We start from the raw sequence: 18,557 nt of genomic DNA on the forward strand, positions 1-18,557 counted from the left end.
TGTACTTGGTCCAGAGTTCAGCAAACAGCTTCAGGGAGAGGAGGGAGGGGAGGAGGGGGACAAGGGGTCTGCACTGCAGCCACCCAGCACTACATTTACTGAAAACAATAAACACTCTAGTACATGCAGGTAAAAGAGTTAACACAGTTGTTGTTGTTGTTGTTGTTGTTGTTGTTGTTGCTGTAGTTCTGATAATGAGTGATGAATGAGCAGCTCTGTGTCTCAAAAACAAAAAACAGAACACCTGTTTAAATCCCCTTTGCGTGGAGTTTTGACAGCGATGTAATTCATTTCCCACCCGTTTTCCGGCAAGCCCCGCCTCCTGCGCTAGGAATGGCTAGTGATTAACTCTAAGCAGACTGACGTGAGTAAGAAATACTAGCCAATTCTAGCGCAGGAGACAGGATCCTACCAGCCAATCCCAGGACAGAGGGAGGGGCTTAATGCACATTAAGACGTTTCTGTAGTAAACTTTAGCGCAAGAAGTGGAACTTAAAGCACAAAACATTCCAACAGGCCAATTCTAGGACTAGGGCGGGGCTTGACGTATAATGTGATGCCTGAAATGCAAATTCTAGCGCTGGGGGCGGGGCTTAATTCACTTTATGACGTTTCTGTAAGCCTGTTTTGACTGAGATTCCATAAATGATGTCATAATAAGCAGGTCTGAGGTGGAGACTCAGATTTGGAACGTTTTTATTCTTTGTATCACAATGTCTCTATGATTTTATAAAATTTGTCAGAAAGAAGACCCTCAAAAGAAGACCCTCAAAAAGATATGAAGTCAAATATAAATGAAGCTGAAAACACAATTTAAGCTTTGGCGTCATCTGTAGTTATGTAGGTATAGTTGGCTGCAAATCGGGTAAAGTTGTTTTTTTACTTTCCCTCAGTACTCAGGATATCAACAAAAGTGTCAGAAGTGCCGATAGATCTTCATCAGGACAGCGATGATGAGGTCACACACAGGTAAACGCTTTGCTTTTACTTCAATTGAATAATGACTCAAGTAGAAGTAAAAGTAGCGCCCAGCAAAACAACCTGAGAACCAAAGTATCCAGTCCAAAAACTGCTCAGCTTCCTTATAGAAGTGCAGTGGAACCTTAGTACATCCAACATCTGTCAGCATAGGAGCTAAAGCTTGTTATTCTTCTTATGCTGGTCCCTTAGGTTATGAGCAACTACAAGGAAGTACAGAAGCTGGACCAACACAAAAGAATGAAATTAAACTGAAGAATGCAATTAGTAATAGTAATACTTATTAATATATGAATAAGTATTTGCATAAGATGTCTTTAATGTAGTTTAATGCACAAAACGTGGGGCATAAAAAGATAAAACATCATGCTTAGCACTGCAATGTAATATTCAATAAAGATTAGGTCCCTTTGAAGGAGAATTCCGCCAATTTTTATTAATAAATCATTAAGAATGTCATTCAGAGTGGTTTGATGTAAAATGTACCATTTTGGAGAAACTTACAAAACCATAATTGTTCACAGTCATGGTTAATGAAGGCTTATTCCAACATGCATTAGTTATCATAACACTTGCTGAAATGAAATTACATCAGAATGGACAAAAGTAGCCTTTAAAACAACCACAGCTGGTTGGAGAAAGCCTTAGTAAAGACTTATGCAGGTTTATGTCACTTGTCATTAAAGGCTTATGTGGGTGTCATTGCACTTAGTTATTTATTTGCTGTATGCTTGTGTGTGTGTGTGTGTGTGGAGGGGGGCAATAGTGCCTCTTACCCTCTGCTCCTTACTCTAGAGACCAGAAGAGAGGTCAGAGAGATCTTGCCATGGTTCAAAAACAGCAAAACACAACAGAAATTTCTCTATATTACATTATATAAAAGGATGAGCTGTGCTAACCAGCCAGAACAGAATGTGGCTAGTACTATTTCAGAGACTTAGAATAGATGAATTAGCCTGTATGAGCCGTATGTGATTGTACTCCACAGTGAACCGGGCAGCTTTCAGGCTTACTGAAACTTCCAGCTTTGGCTTCAACCCCCAGCCACCTCAGTCAGGTAATGTTTTAACAGACTATTTCACGTCCATATGAAAGTTCATCAGACAGAACGGGTGGCCATGTGAAACTTCTTTGCTTAATTTCATTGTTCTCAGGAAATGTGGTCAGACTGCATAATAAAAATGCAAAAGCATTAAAGCTTAAAGAGATAAGGCCTCTGACATCCCTGTAACCGTAAGCCTTATTAAATGCAGAGGTAAAGCCGCAGAGTGATGTTCCACCCTTCAGGAGGAACCCCTTCAAGCTGCCCGCCATCGACATCTTTCAGCTCAGGAAGCAGGAGGAGGAGAGAAGGAGGCTGGTCAGAACACATACCGCTCACTGCAATGCATGCTAGTTTTTGGCTATATTCTATCTAACGTGTTTATGTTGAACATTTTCGTTACTTTGGCTTAAAGGGGAATTCCACTGATTTTTCAAAATTTCTGCATATAAATGGTTCATATGTAATATTATGTATATTTACATATTACATCAATATGTAAACAGAGTCATTCAGAGTGGTTTGGTGTGAAATGCTCTGTCCTAGAGAAACTTACCAAGTCAGAAATGTTCACAGTGAAGGAGATAGGAACCAGACGTCTGAAACGTCTGAGATGAGCTTTTGGGCAAAAATGTATTTTTTAACCATTCATGGTGGAGAGGTACGTGCAGCGTGTTATAAGGCAAAATAGTCCCCAAAGAAAGCATATTTTTTAGATTTACTATTTCACAATTATCAACATTATATCGCTGTTTTCAGAGCAAAACCTTGTATCTCCATAATGATAACTTCACAGGAGAAGGAAAAAACATGCTTTACTTTTAATGTAAGTCAATGGAACCAGACCAATTATGCCAAAACCTGAGAAATGAGAAAAATGGAGATACAAGGTTTTGATCTGACAGCAGCGATATACAAAACTCAGAAGACATGTACAGGTTCACTGGTGGTTTTGAATAGTAAATAAAATGGCTATATTTGTGTTGTAGCCATTGTAACCCCTGGTTCCCATCAGCGTCACTGTAAAGAAATCTGAGTCTGTAAGTTTCTACAATGAATCATTTCACATCAAAGCACGAATGATGTTGTCTACATATCAAGGATTAAATTATGAAAAAAATTGGAAAAATTGGTGGAATTTCCCTTAAGTATTGACCATATTTACCGATGATGATAAATACTACTACCACCTGTACTACTTCTACAAATATACTTTTATTATGATTACCATTACTGCTGCTGTTACTACTACTACTACTACTACTACTACTACTAATATCAATACTACTACTACTACTAATATTACTACTACTAATACTACTACTACTGATATAAATACTACGACTACTAACATTACTACTACTACTACTACTACTAATAATAATAATAGCAGTACAATAAGTTCCTATAGATGGCTTTATTATGATGCACCATTATTATTATTATTATTATTATTATTATTATTGCATTATGTTTCATCACTAGGGTTTACTACATGAAATAACTTGTTTTTTTGTTTATGAAACTTTGTGCCATTAATTTTATTTTTTTACCCATATTCTTAAGAAGTAAAAAATATTTGTGCATTCCTCCATTACTGTCCACTTGTTCTGCCCCAGGAGCGAAGTCAGGAGCAGACAATGAAGCCACATGAGAAGATGACTTATAAGGGCCGCGTTAGAGCCAAGTGTCAGAGCATTCAGCAGGAGCTGAGACGGTGGGTGGAGGATGAGGAGACTACCTGCACGAGCCAGGAGGATAAACCACTGCAGAGAGACCCTAACTTGAGAAAAGTGTTTAGACATTGTGAGTAAACAACAACACAGTGATGGGGAACCAAAAGCTGCTAAGTTAGTGTAAATGCTTAACCAGAGCTCCTAACTGCTGTGCTGAAAGGAGCAGCTGAAAGACTGGCTGCGTGGATCTGATCTTTTGTGAAGGCACCGTGTGCTCTTCATAAATGTGTTTCTTTCAAAGCTTATGATGAGCCTGATAATAACCTGATGACCTGAATCAGGACTGAGAAATTCCAATTTACTGAATGTCCCCTTTACAATGAATGTAGTTGAACAGATGTTTGCTTCTTTAGTTTGGCACACAAGGCTAATGCAGCTGATATATAATTGAAGTGTAACAGGTTAGCAGTTTGCAAACTCCATGCAAACTCCATTGTGAAAATATCTATAAAGTGCTCTCTGACTATTCACTAGTCATAATTTGGCCAAAATCTGGGAAACCAACCTCAATGACACGGTGGCTAATTTCTGCTAGCATACCTATGGTGCTCTACTACTAAGTTAGTGCTAAGCTAAAGGCAGTTCACATTTTCGGCTGCAAAACTGAAGAAGCAAATGTTATTTTTGGCCAAATCTTCTTATCTTAGATCTCATGTTCAATATTAAACATGCACGTTTGAATGTTTTGGACAATTTACATGAAACAGAATGTGTCATAATGTGCTATAAAATGGGGAGAAATGAAAATATACACACATAACTATCACACCAAACTACTGACACACACACACACACAAACGCACACATACAGTCTTTCTCTGCTCTCTCATTCTGGACAAACTTTATGCAAAGGAGCTGAGCTACAACCACAGAAAGTCTACATGTTGAGAATGTACACTGAGCGGGAGATGTAATGGTTGAAAGCTACGGCTAATGTATTCGAAGTGTGGGACTTTATTTCATTAGCTGAATTTTCTAAGTTTGAAAAAAAATATTACGTCACTCAGAAACCAAGAAGCCAAGCATGTTTGTGTTTTAGAGCCAAAAAGCAGCCAACAGATTGCCAAAGCCGTTTGACTTGCTGTAATGAAAATGCACTGTTAACTTAGCGCAGATTGTGAAAATATATGAAGAAAACATAAAGTATTAATGAGAGCTCCTCCCTAAAACAAGCAGGCTCAAACTATATTAATGTTCAGTCCTTTCACATATGCAACGTAATCAAATATATATGTTGGCATATATTCAAATATTGAAAAACTGCTCATTCATATATGTTTAGCACATGTATTTTAAAACATCACATACATTACACACACCCACACACACACACACACACACACATGTATATATATATATATATATATATATATATATATATATATATATATATACTTCATATCTCTAAAATGATAACTTTACAAGAGAAGTAAAAAACATAAATTACTTTTAATGTAAGCCAATGGAAGCAGAAATTTTGGCCCATTTCTTTTGGTCGATTCCTCATAAAATTTCCAAACAAGGCAAATATATATATATATATATATATATATATATATATATATATATATATATATATATATATATATATATATATATAGCACCATCAGCACCATCACTTCCCACATACCTAAATGTTTCCTTAATCTCTTCCCCTTCTCTTCAGACCACAGTGACAAGACGAGCTTCAATGACTACATTGCAAACCAAAGAGAGATGTTTCAGCTGAAGGTAAGACTCTACAGTGAACATTTTACTATGCAGAGTAAATGCATTATAGAAGTTGATAATGATAACATAGTGGGGTACTATTTCACCTTTTAAAGCCCTGCAAGTACCTCTTCGGCATGAATACACATAAAAAACATTTTTTGCCTGAACCTTATCTCAAAACTCTCGTAAACAATGTCTCAGTCATCTGCGGTGTAATTATAACCTTTTAAAGGCATTAAATGCTTAGGACATCTGGTTTCTATCGCTCCCACTGTGTTTTGTCTCAGTTAGTCTCTCTAGAATGGCACATTTTGCATCAAGTCACTCTGAATGACTCTGAATTATTCAGCTGCTCTGAAAAATTGGTGCAATTCCCCTTTAAAGGTTTTTCCTAGGACCATATATCCAAACTAAGAGCCATTCAGGAGCCTTTATTTGAGTCTTGTGGTTTGTGTAACCTGACAGACACTGTGTTTCAGCATTGATTGAATAAAATCATTAGGTTTTATAAAACAGGAGATGAAGTAATAGGAAACATGGAGGTGCCCTATCGTCATGTTGTTCATTTTTCTCCAGGAGGGAACATGTTTTCTACAGAGCACTCGTTCTCCACACACCCCTTTCTCCATTTATGTTTGCCCAAAGTTTCCCTGAGCTAATCGTGTGTCTGACCTATTACCAATCTCTGACAAAACAGTTTTTGTTTGGGCCTCTTTAAAAGGCCACATTCTGGCTACATGTTCTCCTTATTTCTTTCCGCTACCTCATAAAAGCAGCTGAACCGGCCGAGCTGGATGTTGTTGTCTGGTTGTTTCCCTTCCAATAAAAATAAACACGTGATGAATATGTAGACGCTTAAAGGTAGTGGATCAGTCAAAGGCATCAATCCACAAAGTGGCTAGCAGCATGACTAATGTGTTCTGAGCTGTCTCGCTGGACCTTCATGTGGACATACTGTGCTCACTCCAGGCACTTAAAATTCAAAAACGGCCTCTTCTTTCAAAGAAGGCCTAATGATTTATATAAAAATACAATGAAATATCATTTTTTATTGTAATCATCATGCATGTTAAATTGAAACTCTGCAGGTATTATTAGTAATACTCTTATTTCATTGGTTAGATTTGGTTGGAAACCAAGGGGTTAAACAACTAACAGAAAATTATCCAATCAGGGTTGTTTTCTCTGTGGTATCTAGGTAGATACAGCCATGCAAGCTCTCTGATTGGTTAGGACTTCATGAGCTGAACTGAAGGCCTTACACGTTATATTAAATACCTGCATAAGTAGAAACTAACAGTGAATTCAGCCTGTGATACCCTGGGGGGTGTAAGCAGGTGGAGTACAGAGGAGGTGGTGCCAATGGGCAGAGATCTTTTACTCTTTCTCTCAAAAAAATTATCAAAACAAAAGAACGCCAGGCTTGAGGTGACAGCTCATCAGTACTGCAGAGTTGTCTCTTTCCCTCTGGAGCTTTCCCACTTTGGTTACCTCTCCCAGGCAGACAGTGCTTGACCATGCCCTCGCTGCCACGCAGCATGTCCATGTTTAATCTAGAAAGGTCCTATGAATCATATGAAGCTTAGAACTAATTGTAGTTACATTATTACTGAAGTTTGGGGGAGAAACCTTTCCTTCTTCCAATCTATCCATCCATCCATCCATCCATCATCTAAACCACTTATCCTTCTGGGTCGCGGTGGGGTGCTGGAGCCTATCCCAGCTGTCACTGGGTGGAAGGCAGGATACACCCTGGACAGGTCGCCAGTCCATCACAGGGCAGACAGACAGACATACACATTCACACACACACTCACACTCACGCCTAGGGGCAATTTAGCACGTCCAATTGGCCTGACTGCATGTTTTTGGACTGTGGAAGGAAACCGGAGTACCCAGAGGAAACCCACGCAGACACGGGGAGAACACGCAAACTCCACACAGAAACGACCCTGGTCACCCGGCCGGGAATCGAACCCAGGCCCTACTTGCTGTGAGGCGACAGCGCTACCCACTGTGCCACTGTGCCGCCCTCTTCCAATCTAATGCCCTAAAAATTCACATGCTCACCTTCCGTTAAGTGTTCGCAATCCCCACTGCCACCCCATCTCCTCCTTGTTCCTCAGTCCTACATCAGTCCTACTACAGCTATAAGGGAGGTCTGGCCTTCTAGCTACAGGCAGAGGCTGCCGAGAACTCCAGTCCAAGTTCTCAGAGTTCTCCCCCCTCCCTCAATCAGTCTTCCCTCAGACTACCACCACCATGTTCAAGGCATGATCTGAACTCACAAACAGATTAGCACTAACATAACATACATCCCATAAGGGTGCTAGCAGAGATTAGCATTATTATAGAGGTGTTTTTTTTTTTTTCTTGTTTTGACAGAGTTTTGACATTTATGGCCCAAACTGATTGTCGCAGATCACCACTGTTTGCTACATTGACAAAGACATGTAAACTGTGAATGCTGCATTTACGTGTTTGTAGTAGATGGTTGACAACAAACCAAATATTCTATTTTTTTCAGTGGAGCCACGAGGGAATATCTCCCACCACCATAAAAAAGTTTCACCAACTGAGAGTCAGCTGAAATGGTGGAATAAACCAGATTTTTTTGGGAACACAAGCACCCAGTGGTTCTAGTTATTCATGTACAACAAAACCCAAATTTCAATGAAAACACTTGATTAGAAACAACAGTGAGTCTGCTATGAGGTGCACAACAGTGAGTCTGCTATGAGGTGCACAACAACATTAACGCCAACATGTAAATGCAGCATGATACTTAAGGACAATGACAAATGAACTACAAATATAAATGCAATCTCAATCCTTCACCATCTCTCTCTGACCTTCTGACCAACTGACAATCACCACAAACCTGTTTCCAGTCTTCCTTATTGATCTTCTCCTGTCATGTTGTGAAGAGATCGGTGCCTCAGCTTTCCTCTCTTTCTTTCTCTCCTCAGTTGTCTCTGGATGCGAAGCAAGAAACCGTTGAGGCGCTGATGGAGGAAGCAGCCTTGGAGGACAAGAGGCTGACCCTGGCTGAGAAGCTTCTGGACGAAGATATATGCAAGTTTGATGAGTTCCTCAAGGAGTGTGACAGGAATTTGGAGCAGTCCATAAAAATGTATGTATCCTATGAGCTCTAGTTCAGTTGGAATCCTATGGAAGATCTTTCTTTCTGGCATGAGCAAATAATATTCACTGAATTGCCAATTTATTAGGCACCTCTACCTTTTACTGTTTACCTTTTATGTGCTGTAGATGGTTCTATTTCTAACTTTTTTGAAAAGGGTTCTATATAGCATCAAAAGGGGCTCCTCTTTTGTAACAAGCCTGACATTATAATAATACTTTTTAGTGCTATATAGAACACTTTTGAAAAAGGTTTGATATAGAACCATCTACAGCACATTCTCCATCAATCTGAAGAACGATTCACATTGCAAACAACCCTTTAATCTTGGAAAGGGTTCTTTAAGTGTTCATGGTTCTATACAGAACCATTTTCTGTACTAAAGAACCCTTAAGTGTGTACCATAAAGGTGCACTCTAAAGATTTACAGTTACAGACTGTAGTCCATCTGTTGCTGCACAATTTGTCAGCCCCCCTCTACTCAGTGCAAATGGGTCACCAGTGGACCACCACTGACATGTAATGCTTGGGTGGTGGATCATTCTCAGCACAGCAGTGACACTGATGTGGTAGCGTGTGTTGTAATGTGCTGTAATAAGTGTATCAGGCACAGCAGTGTTGTTAGGGTTTCTACATCTTGTTGGCCGCTTTGTTTTAAACCCCTACCTTGTAGCTCAGCAGTTGCTGGTGTATTGTAGCTCATCTGTTGATACACAGTTTATCTTAGTCATCCTCTCACCCTTCATCGGTGCTCAGGTTCTGACCATAGAGCTGCTCTTGGTCAGATATTTTTGGGTGGCGGTCCGTTTTCAACCTAGCAGACTGGCTGAGCTGCGGCTGAAACCTTGTAAAATGTTCAATATACGCACATCTACGACTCTCAGCAGCGAAACTCTGTATTACTGAGGCAAATCACAAGTCATATGCAAAAGTTTGAACACCCTGTCAACCCTGCTGAGAAAAGACTATTAGAACCATTAGGATTGAAACCAGATGGTTTTGCTTTCTAACAGGAAGTAGCCTAATGGTTACCATTACAGACAACCAGTTTACTGTTGGCAGTTATCAAATGCATCTAGAATCAGTCTCAAAACACGTTAAACCATTAGAACCTTTTACAATGTGAAATCAACCCATCAGGAAAACACAACCAACAGAACCTTTTAATGGTTTGTATTGTTGATTGTGAAAATAAGTTACAGAGAACATGAATATGGAATTTTTCAATGTTATTCAATGTACAATTTTCATTTATAAGAAGAAATTAAAATATGAAATGTGCTAGAACTTTGGCACAGGCCACATTTTTGTGTTGTATTTCTTTTTAATATGTTATATTTAGTAAATAAATAGTAATTGTGTATTAAAATGTGCAGTGTGTTCTCTGTAGAGGACGTGTTCACTTATTTTCATTTAGGTGCCCAAACTTTTGCATATGACTGTACGCTACTCATATGGACCACTGAGTGTACCGTTAAAGTAAAAACATGGTTTTGTTTAAACTGAGGGGCTGGCGACATGTTTTCTTAACAACTTGCTAAGATAAAGCAGGCTAAACAGGCTAAAATGCTGCTCCATTAATATTCTGTGTTAGGCTTTGAGTTGTATTTACTATTACTGAGAAAAAAGTAAATAATATGTCACTTGAACATCTTACATGTTTCTAATGCCCAAGTTTTTGATAGATTTTTAACAGTACTTACCTCAGTGTGGGAAAACAAATGCGTGGCACTGTTAGCTTGTCTCTAATACAATATAGGAAGTCACACTGAGATGCTATTGGAAATGAGCATTGTTGTTGAGGTAGTAATTCAGTGAGAAAAAACTACAAAACGAAGCAAAGAATTCTCAATGAAACACTCCTTTATTATGAAATTTTAATTATATGACTTTTTTTAAAAGTTAATTAAATGACTGTAGTTTACAATAACCGAAAGTCTCTCAGCAGTTCCTGGTCAGCATCAAGTGCATAATCTAAACAAACCTCAATTCTTGGTGAAAGAATTGTTTATTGCAATGATCACTAATCAGAACTTAAATATTTCACCGAAAATTGTCTGTCATATATTATTTTGTCGGTAACACTTTACATTAAGGGTCGCTAATCAATCATTAAATATATAATAATCAACTATTAGTTTCCCATTATTTAGTTATTAGTTAACTCATCATTAAGCATTAGCTATTACTTAGTAATTGATTAAGCACTTATCAATTAGTAATTAAGTACACTGTTAGTTGATAAGTTAGTTTAAAAAAAAGAACACCTTTTTTTGCCTTTTATAAGGTATGAACTGCTCTGCGTCTGATTCATAACAATTTTGTACGATGTGGAAACAAGTGGAGATTTGAGCATAAATGATAAATCAGCTTCAGTGCATGAAACCAGCCGACCAGCACCTCATTTACATATCATTTACATGAAGCACACACTAATTCATGCAGATGTTTCAGTAGCCAGCCAATAAAACGGCAGTGTTTGGCATGAAAGCTAAGGGCCGTGCTCGTGGGTGGAGTTTGATGTCCAGCAGTGAGTGCACTCCTCCACTGCTGACCAAACTTAATGGTATTAAAATGAAAACAACTGGAAAAAAATAAAATGTGAAATAAAACAAAATACTCAGTGTTGTTAACATAGTAGAGTGATTGTTTAGTGTAATTAATTCCCTAAAATAAACGCTGTATTATTGTAGTGTATGACCGAAGCTGTGTTTGTGAGTCAGTAGTATGAAACAAAAGCACAGTGTAATGTGTCTTTAAATGGAACATGAAATAGTTGCAGCACTTGTTTATATCAATGTGCATGTAAAGTAAGTACATCCACTTTTGTACTGGACTGTCATGCACACAAATTAGTTTATTGAAATTTTCTATTGTTCTTATTTTTGCAATTACAGATTATGTTGATAATAGTTTTGGTTAATTAGCCACATATTCAGTATTTATGCAAATTTACATGCACTCCTACCAGATATGAGTACAGATATGCCAAGATGAACGTGATGAATAACAAAACCGTCCATGAATTTGTGTGCGCTCATCTTACGGTCAGATGTGACCATAAGCATCTTTAATGAACAAGAACCAAAGTGAGAAAAGTGAAGCAACTGAATATATGGAGGTGATGGAAAGTTAATTAACAGATAATTAGCGGGATTAACACATAAGTGCTAGAAAGTTATCGCGTTACTTCTTTATATGAAGAAAAATACTTATTAGTTAATTAACAATGTAATAAGCAGCAATTATCACACAGATAACGAGTAAGTAAGCCACAAACTAATGACAAACTAACTTATCAACTAACAGTGTACCTAATTACTAATTGATAAGTGCTTAATCAATTACTAAGTAATAGCTAATGCTTAATGATGAGTTAACTAATAACTAAATAATGGGAAACTAATAGTTAATATATACTAATAGATTAATATATATTTAATGATTGATTAGCGACCCTTAATGTAAAGTGTTACCATTTTGTCTAATAACATGAGAAAGTCACAGTATCACAAGGCCTATTGTGGCTTATTGCTTTAAAGCCACTGCCATGCCAGTGTCACTGCTATGCTAAGTACAAGTTAGGTGTACCTAATAAACTCAGAAAAGACTTTGAAAGGAAATAATTGCGAATGTTGACTGTCGAGGGTTTTTTTTTAACAATTAAACAATTTGATGTTGCAGTGCTGAAGACGAGGTCAAAGCCAAACTGGAGAAAATGACAGAGATCAAGCAAATCCATGGCAAAATAACGGCAGTTAAAAGGTAACCTGGCAATTCAGTGGCCACACAGCAATTCATCACTGTCAACCTAGCAGTGGACACTGTGAGGGGTCAAGCAGCACTAGCAATCCTGCTGCTTTGATATTTCATACCATATAGCTTAACATAAACAGCCCATAAATCACAATAATAATTTCTTAGCAATTCCTTGCTAACTTCAAACACATAGTTTGCTGCCATAGTGTCACAGTAAATACTTTTAGGTTTAAAGCTTTTTTGTTTGAAATAAGACAAGACTTTCATACAGTATGTAAGCATTGTGAAATTTTCAAAACTATTCACTCCCCAGTCCATACAGTCCAAATATGGAAACTAATCAGCAAAAATGGCCCATTTTGTATTTGTTGTGGTGTCACAACCATGAACACATTTACACATGGACGTTCATCGCTGCTTTTTCACATTCAAGCGTTAAGGCATGTTGTCATTGCAGACAGTCTGTAACAGAGTTACTGGAGTGGATAATGTGGAAAAAAGTAATTGAACGTTGTGCTGTTCCTGGCTGTCAGGAAGCAAAAGTACTATTCCATTTCAAGGAATTCACATGTCCAAAAGGAGTGGCTGGCATTTATATTTAACAGTTTATTCTTTATATTTCCTGCATAATACTGAGCAGCCATTTAGAACAAGGGTCATTTACAGTAAAGCAGCCTGTTGAATTCCAAGGAATAAAGTGAAGTCAGAAAATGGCTGTATGAAAAAGGAATTAGGGCTGTTGTACATAAACATTGGTTTGAAAAAAAATAAAATTAAACATAGGCCCTTTAAACTTTAGCTCACTGACATTAGTAATAGAAAGGATATTTTCTTTTCATTTCTTAACTGGAACAACAATGAATTTTAATACAATACACAAGAGAACCAGCACTTTTAATGAGATTATGCAATGTGTCCCCAGTGACATCTCCAAGAAAGAGGAGGTCCTGAAGGAGTACAGCATGTACTGTGACTTTCTGCTAAAGCTATCACCTCCTGAGTGGCAGGAGAAGCAGCGAATCCGAAAGGAGACAGCTGAGAAGATCAAGGCAGCTGCCAAAGAAAGCAAATTGGCTCTGCACACCACTACTCAGCAAGCACAGACTGTCCAACCAGCCAGATGTATGTCCACTTCCTCAGTGTACAAGGACTCATGGTGCCATTCTAGTGCAACAGACCACCAAACCCCAAACCACTGAAACTCTACATTACACATACTACATTCAGCAGCACCATAGATTCTGCTGTAACACAAGACTACAAAGCTCAGTGATTTATGGAACATTTCAGTACATTGTCCAAAAACATTATTTAAGCATTATGATGAACCATGACGATGAACTGAGAAGGTTCAGAGTTTCACAGACTTTCCTGGAGGCTCAGTTTAGCGTTCTCTGTGCAAACAATGGCTGAAAATGAAGGCCTTCTAGATGCCCCATGGTATACACCATGAAACCCTCTTTTAAGTTCTTACATTTTGTTTCATTATCAGCCTTTGGTGCAATTATTGCTGACGCTAACAAGAAATTAATCAAAACAAACAATTAAAATCCAAAGTCCAGACTCAAAGAATGTACATTTAATGCAAATGTTATTAATTGCTTGTCTAATTATGTAATTTTGTTTAAATAGTGTAGTGAAACAACTGTAATAACTCTAGACTTCTATGGATTAAACCCTCACAGGCCAAGACATTGTGTCCAATCAGCCACTGACCACCACAAGGACCCAGGCCCAAGGACAGAATATAACCACCAAGGAGAGCATCAAACCGTAAATGCAAACTAATTGCGATGTCACACACATCTCTTATTCTATACCTATTTGTCTCTGTAATGCCGTCTGTCTTTAACACTGTGAGAGCTGGATTAGTTCACCAGAGGACTTTCTGTAATATGTACATATCAAGTGGGATAAAGTATCTGTTTAATTTTCCTAAATTTTCCCACAGAATTTGTGAGGTCATAGCCTGGATGCACACATCAGCATCACACCACAGGACACATTCAATAACAATAACAACAATGCAGATTCACATGTCAGACTGTAAAAACTACACACACTGAAGATTCGTACTGGATTAAAATCACTGCACAATTATTACTGTCAGACTGTAAAACTACACACACTGCAGATTCATACTGGAATAAAACCCCAGTCCAAGATACAGTCGAAGATAAAACTAATCCAGTTCCAAAAGGGCTTTTTAAACTGACTGATCTTGTCCCAGCAGGAAGTGGAAGCCTAAACTGGATGAAGAAGTGATGGAGAACCTGGAGGACTATGAGGTCAGACTCCAGCTCTGTTTCATTTCTTCCTCTCATAATAACTACACCAGACCAAACGCGTCTATTTAAAATGAATAGGTGCCATGCTAACAACAGGTCTAGTCCACTCACACAGTGGCCACTAGCATTTTTCATCTTAATAAAAAAAGAGGACTGTGTTTAGTACATTGCCTGTCTGCAATTTACTGACTGACTGATTTCTTCACAGACTGTTGTTGTTGCTGTGCTGTTAAGACTGATATACGTTAATAAGCTCTGTTCCCATTGGTTGCCCTGTATTGAACTCATCTGGGCTGCTGGGCTGAAACACTTCAGTATGAGTTGGCAGGGCTAAACTGCTGTAGGCTGGATAGGCCTGGATTATGTAAATGTTGGTTTTGTGACATCACACAAACAATGAATTCAAACTGGGAAGCTTAGTTTAGATATCTAGTGCATGAACTGGGAACTGGGTACTTTCTGAAACTTTGCTAATGTTTACATACTACAAGAAATTCTATTTTTTAAAAAGTGAGTAAACTTAGTTTTTCCATTATATGGGCCCTTTAATTAAATAGTAACAACATGCATATCTTCCCTGCCAGACCAAAACCTCTTATAACCAAAAAAGTAACTTTACAAGACACTTTGAATAGAAGTTTAACAAGATGTACATTTTGGACCATCATATTCTTCACGAAAGTTTGACCAGTTTGACTTTGAAAAGCAGGCGGTGTTTTCAAATTATGTAAAAAAAAAAAGAAAAACAACAAAAAAGAAAAACGTTTTATTACTATTTTTTTATTATACTATGCAAGTCTGTGGTGTATTTGTGTGTAGGATCCTGAGATATACTTCACGGACAGCCAGCAGCTGCTGGACCTTTTAGAGGAGTTGCAGATTCAGAGCGTGATTCAGATCCAAAACACAGCTGAGATGGATGAGGATCTGGACGAGTTCTGCATTAACATGAACAATAGATGCAAGAGAATGTAAGAATTACTAACACATGCAAGAGAACGTGAGAAAAACTGAATTATAATCAGGGCTCACAGATGTTCTTAATGATTTATTGCTCCAGTAAAGTCAGGAGGAGTTCCTACATGCTTATTTCTGTAATTTGTTATAATGAGTCTGGCTGCATGTTAAATCAGTGCAACTACTTCCACACCCTTCACCACAGAACAGTAAAGTCTTTGACTGTGTATTTTACACTAGGAGGTGTGTGTGTGTGTGTGTGTGTGTGTGTGTGTGTGTGTGTGTGTGTGTGTGTGTGTGTGTGTGTGTGTGTGTGTGTGTGTCTGTGCGCGTGTGTGTAGGGAGCAGGAGATAGCTCAGTTGGCTCAGCAGGTCGACATCTTCACTCATACCATCCAGAGAGAGAAAGAGACAACAGAAGATCTGAAGCTCAAATCTAGACTCTTCTCGTTTGGCGAGTACAAGGCGAAGGACCAGGTGAAACACACGGACATGTACAGCACTGTGCAGAAGTTTTGGGCAGCAGAGATGTTTTTTTGCATCTATTCTAATGATATATGGTGATTTAACAAGCAGACACTTGCACACACACACACACACACACACACACACACACACACACACACACATTTTCTAAGCCGCTCTTCCTTCTGGGTTGCTGGAGTCTATCCCAGTGTTCACTGGGCAGAAGGCAGGAAACACTGTGTTTGACAGGTTGCCAGTCAATCACAGGGCAGACAAACAGATGTATACATTAATATATACATATACACACACACACACACACACACACTCATATATATATATATATATATATGTATATGTATGCAATAAAATCTTAATAATGATTTTATACGTAAGTAAGAAGCAAGCACAGAAGAATGTCCTACATATTTGGCTCCACTAGGGGGCAGTGCCTCAACACTATCACAGTCAGAAGTGAAGGCTAATAGTGAAGTTGAGGTTAGTGAAGCAGGTTCTCTCTCTTTCTCTCACTCTCTCTCGTTCTCTCTCTCTCTCTCGTTCTCTCTCTCTCTCTCTCTCTCTCTCTCTCTCTCTCTCTCTCTCTCTCTAGGACCTAATGTTGGAGAAGTTGAGGAAGAAGGTGTCGGAGGTGTACAGGAGTTGTTTGGGCCTGAGTGATGGGGGTCAGAGCACACTCCAAATGCTGACAACCATTGAGTGGCGGCTGGGCGAGCTGCTGGAGCGTGCCGAGACACTGCCAAGAGACAAAGTGATGTCAGTGGAGAGAGCACAAGCCAAAGAGAGGAGAATACGGTTAGAGCACACAGGAAACACACACACAAACATACCTGTTTTTATACAGTGTCAGAATGTGAACTCATACATACCGAAAATATATACATACATACATACATATATACGTACTTTACTTTTAATGTGAGTCAGTGGAATCAGACTTTCTTCCAAGTCATTTTGGGCCTTTTCTTTTGATCCATTGTTCATGAAATGTACACACAATGTAAAGGAAAACAGGCCTTTTTTTAGATTTCAAATTCCTTCATACATACATACATACATACATACATACATACATATGTATGTGTGTGTATGTGTGTGTGTATTAGATATGTGTAAATTGTGAATACCTATATGTAATAATTACATGTCCCATATAGATATATATGTAAGCACCTAATTTAACAAATGCGAATGCATGCAATGGCTGGAGTGCATCGAAAAGGCAAGAACCAGGCCTGTGTTCTTCAAACTGTATTCTTCTAACCGACATTTTTTAATTTTTAATATTTTTTCAAAAAAGCAAAAAAGTTATACGTTTTAAAGTACTCGTGTTTATTTGTTTTTATTCTAATGTGATATAGTGTTATATAACCAAGCTTCTTATAACAAGAGTTCTGATTTCAAGTCAGTGCTTCTATCAGTATAAATCACATTCAGCAGGATATGAAAGACAAAAACTAACTAAAACCAGACTCTTAGTCTAATACATAATAAGTGAGACCATAGCCTAATGACTATAGGCCTATGTAGAGGTTTCTGGATGCTTTTTCTCGTGTTCCAGAGAAAGGGAGGAGAGAGCGCACCTACAGAAGCTCGCCCAGGAGGAGCGCCAGAGAAAGATGATGCACAGAGCCATGGCTGACATTAAAAAGCCAGTGAGCCCACACTAATCATACATATATCACTCTAATTACACACAGAGCTCTGTCTGACAAAACTCCCTGCCTCTTCTACATATTACATACAGATGTAATATTTAACCTCCAGCTGTTTCCCTCAGTGTGCTAGAGTGCAACAGTGTGAAATACCTCAATATAGCATACAGTAGTAGATAGTAGAAGATTTATTTGTCAACAGAAATATCAAGTTTAAGGCAAACATAATAACAATTGTGGATCCCATCATTCATTTATCATATTTTTGGATAAATTATATCTTTTACTTCTTTTAAATTGTCCAAACTCAAGCGAAATGTCTATGTTTTGCCAATTTGTGTCCACTTCCGTCTTAACAGTATGTTTAAAATGTTACCAGTTTTAATGTAGGCTTATCTCCGTCCATATTTCTCCCAAATATGATGTCATATATCACTGAAAAGCGTGTTTCCTATAGAATGTAACGGGAATATCAAAATGCATCTGTTTTCTTTGCACTAACAACAACATCAACAAATGTCTTAGACGACTACATTTTGGGAAAGATAAAAACTGTGTAGGTGTTATTTTTCGTCATACTGTCCCTTTAAAAGACTGTAACTTCTCTTTCAGACTGGCAAGAGACTTATGCCTCGTTCAAAGCTTCCGAAGAAAGTGACCAAAGCAGGCCAGGATGATCAGACGGCTGATGCTGAGCTCGAGAATAGCCTGTACTTATTCTCTTAGCTCGACCCTTCCTCTCTTCAAATCAGCATTCCCCTCATACCCCCCCCTCAACACCCTCCCACCACCTCACACCTCACA

General features: G+C 38.3%; 1 protein-coding gene across 1 annotated transcript in view; it reads left to right on the plus strand.

Moving 5' to 3' along the window:
* LOC118823097 (cilia- and flagella-associated protein 100-like) overlaps positions 1 to 18,557 on the plus strand; it is a 93,553-nt gene extending 74,996 nt beyond the window's left edge. Inside the window, exons 2-16 of the mRNA XM_036592490.1 lie at positions 894 to 969; positions 1,967 to 2,035; positions 2,232 to 2,338; positions 3,640 to 3,826; positions 5,423 to 5,487; positions 8,439 to 8,602; positions 12,296 to 12,376; positions 13,293 to 13,492; positions 14,056 to 14,143; positions 14,604 to 14,658; positions 15,478 to 15,629; positions 15,957 to 16,092; positions 16,691 to 16,893; positions 17,660 to 17,753; positions 18,366 to 18,557. Of these exons, the coding sequence (XP_036448383.1) occupies positions 951 to 969; positions 1,967 to 2,035; positions 2,232 to 2,338; positions 3,640 to 3,826; positions 5,423 to 5,487; positions 8,439 to 8,602; positions 12,296 to 12,376; positions 13,293 to 13,492; positions 14,056 to 14,143; positions 14,604 to 14,658; positions 15,478 to 15,629; positions 15,957 to 16,092; positions 16,691 to 16,893; positions 17,660 to 17,753; positions 18,366 to 18,479 (1,734 nt within the window). The 5' untranslated portion in view covers positions 894 to 950 and the 3' untranslated portion in view covers positions 18,480 to 18,557. The remainder of the gene's footprint in view (positions 1 to 893; positions 970 to 1,966; positions 2,036 to 2,231; positions 2,339 to 3,639; positions 3,827 to 5,422; positions 5,488 to 8,438; positions 8,603 to 12,295; positions 12,377 to 13,292; positions 13,493 to 14,055; positions 14,144 to 14,603; positions 14,659 to 15,477; positions 15,630 to 15,956; positions 16,093 to 16,690; positions 16,894 to 17,659; positions 17,754 to 18,365) is intronic.

The sequence above is a fragment of the Colossoma macropomum genome, unplaced genomic scaffold (genome assembly GCF_904425465.1).
Source record: "Colossoma macropomum unplaced genomic scaffold, Colossoma_macropomum, whole genome shotgun sequence".
NCBI lineage: Eukaryota > Metazoa > Chordata > Actinopteri > Characiformes > Serrasalmidae > Colossoma > Colossoma macropomum.